The sequence below is a fragment of the Carlito syrichta genome, unplaced genomic scaffold (assembly GCF_000164805.1).
Source record: "Carlito syrichta isolate Samal-C Ts95f unplaced genomic scaffold, Tarsius_syrichta-2.0.1 Scaffold120465, whole genome shotgun sequence".
In the NCBI taxonomy this organism is placed as follows: Eukaryota; Metazoa; Chordata; class Mammalia; order Primates; family Tarsiidae; genus Carlito; species Carlito syrichta.
Genome location: NW_007064561.1, coordinates 114,219 through 116,448, shown reverse-complemented (window position 1 = coordinate 116,448; position 2,230 = coordinate 114,219). Strand labels below are relative to the sequence as shown.

At 53.0% G+C, this 2,230-nt stretch overlaps 1 protein-coding gene across 1 annotated transcript in view; it reads left to right on the top strand.

The window, feature by feature from the left end:
* DAND5 (DAN domain BMP antagonist family member 5) overlaps positions 1–2,017 on the top strand; it is a 3,305-nt gene extending 1,288 nt beyond the window's left edge. Inside the window, exon 2 of the mRNA XM_008048025.1 lies at positions 1,772–2,017. Coding sequence (XP_008046216.1) covers positions 1,772–2,017 — 246 coding nt within the window. The remainder of the gene's footprint in view (positions 1–1,771) is intronic.
* Positions 2,018–2,230: the final 213 nt, after the last annotated feature.

Below are 2,230 nucleotides of genomic sequence, written 5' to 3'. Positions count from 1 at the left end.
GGCAATCCACTCACCTCAGCTTCCCAAGGCGTGGGATTACAGGCTGAGCCACCGAGCCCGGCTTCTTTTTTTTCTTAAGTTGGAATCTCACTGTCACCCAGGCTGGGGTGCAATGGCGTGCTCATGGCCATGCAGCCTTGATCTGCTGGGCTCAGGCAATCCTTCCACCTCAGCCTTCCAAGTAGTTGGAACTACAGGCGCACGCTACAACGCCTGGCTAATTTTTGGATTTATTGTAGAGACGAGGTCTCACCAAGTTGCCCAGACTGGTCTTGAACCCTGGGCTCAAGCAATCCTCTCACCTCTGCCTTCCAAAGTGCTGGGATTACAGCCTTGAGCCACTGCACTTGGCAAGAGATCTTGTCTCTTAAAAAGAGAGAGAGGGAGAGAGAGAGAGAGAGAGAGAGAGAGACAGAAAGAAAGACAGAGAGAGAGAACCAGAGGTATCCCTTGGAAGTGTTTATGAGGAAGGAAGGAGTCAGGAGTCAGAATAAGTTCAGGGAAGGGACCAGGAAGGAGAGGTTCAGGCGAGGATGGGACACAGCCACTTCTGGGCCCTAGGGAGGATTTGGGGTTTTATTCTAAGGAAGATAAGAAGCCTCTTCTTGAGGGAGAGGGGGATTGCAGGGTTTAAGCAAAGAAGGGCCAGGATTTAGGCGTAAGGTGATAGATCCACTTAGATGGAGGGGATCATAGGGGAAACATTTATTGAGTGCTGACTGTATGCCAGGCCATGAGCTAAGGACTTTTGTTTAATTCTTCTGGACTCCTGTAATGCCAGGAGTGGTAGCATCTTCCTACTGGTGCCAACTCCAGGCTACCTTATCACCGTCTCCTGCTTGGTTTTTGAGTCCCTCTCTTTCCTGGGTAACCACTTCCCTGAATCAATCCATTCTGTTGAAAATCCTAGCTGGGCTCGGTGGCTCAGTCTGTAATCCCGCACCTTTGGGAGGCTGAGGTGAGTGGATTGCCTGAGCCCGCGGGTTCGAAACCTATCTGGGCAGCGAGACCTCATCTCTACAATAAATCAAAAAATCAGCCGGGCGTGGTAGCGCATGCCAGTAATTCTGGCTACTCGGAAGGCTGAGGCGGAAGGATTGCCGGAGCCCAGCAGGTCGAGGCTGTGGTGGCCGGGAGCGGCCACTGCACTCCAGTCTGGGCGACCGAGTGAGACTCCAACTCAAAAAAAAAAAAAAGAAAAAGAAAAAAAAAAACGAAAGTCCTAGCATGATTTGTTTATTTTCCTGGTTGAACTTCAGTGATTTTTGTTGTTGTTTAGAGGTGAGGTCTTGCCCTGTTGCCCAGGCTGGAGTGCAGTGGCAAAATCATAGCTCACCGCAGCTTCAAACTCTTGGGTTCAAGTGATCCTCCTACCTCAGCCTCCCGAGTAGCTGGGATTACAGGCACCTGCCACCATGCCCGGTTAAGTTTTGTATTTTTTTGTAGAGATAGGGTCTCTCTACATTGCCCAGGCTGGTTATGAACTCCTAGCCTCGAGCAATCCTCCCACTTTGGGTTCCCAAAGTGCTGGGATTACAGGCACAAGCCACTGCACCTGGCCTGACCTTCAGTGATTTTACAGGTGAGGAAACAGAGACCCAGAAAGGTTGAGTAATTTGTCCCAGACCACACAGCCAGGAGACAGCTGAGTCAGGATTCGAACACAGGCAGTCTGGCTCTCAAGGCAGGGTGGAAGTTGTTGGGTGATTACTCTCGCTACTTCCATCCCAGACTTCTCCACCCTGACCTGTCTCCCTGCCTCTGGCCCCAGGTGCTCTCCCGGCCCGGCTGCGCAGCCACCCACCTCCGAAATCACCTCTGCTTTGGTCACTGCTCCTCTCTCTACATCCCCGGCTCGGATTCCAGCCCCCTAGTCCTGTGCAAAAGCTGTGAACCCACTCGCAAGCACCGGGCATCCGTGGTCCTGTGGTGTCATGCTGGCAGCCCTGCCTCCCATCGGAGGGTGAAGATATCCACCATACTAGTCGAGGGGTGTCACTGCAGCCCCAAGGCGTGAGCTGAGCATTGTGGATGGGCGTACAGGGACATGCACCTGGGAGAGATGCGGAGAGACGGGAGAGACAGCCTGAGACATGGCAACGACGGCCCGAGAGACGCCGACCTGGATGACGTACACTAGGTCAAGAGACCAGGGATATAGGAATAGGTAGACAGGTCCCCAGAGTCCTACCCTGCTTCTGGGTACCCTAGACATGACCCCAGTTGTGGA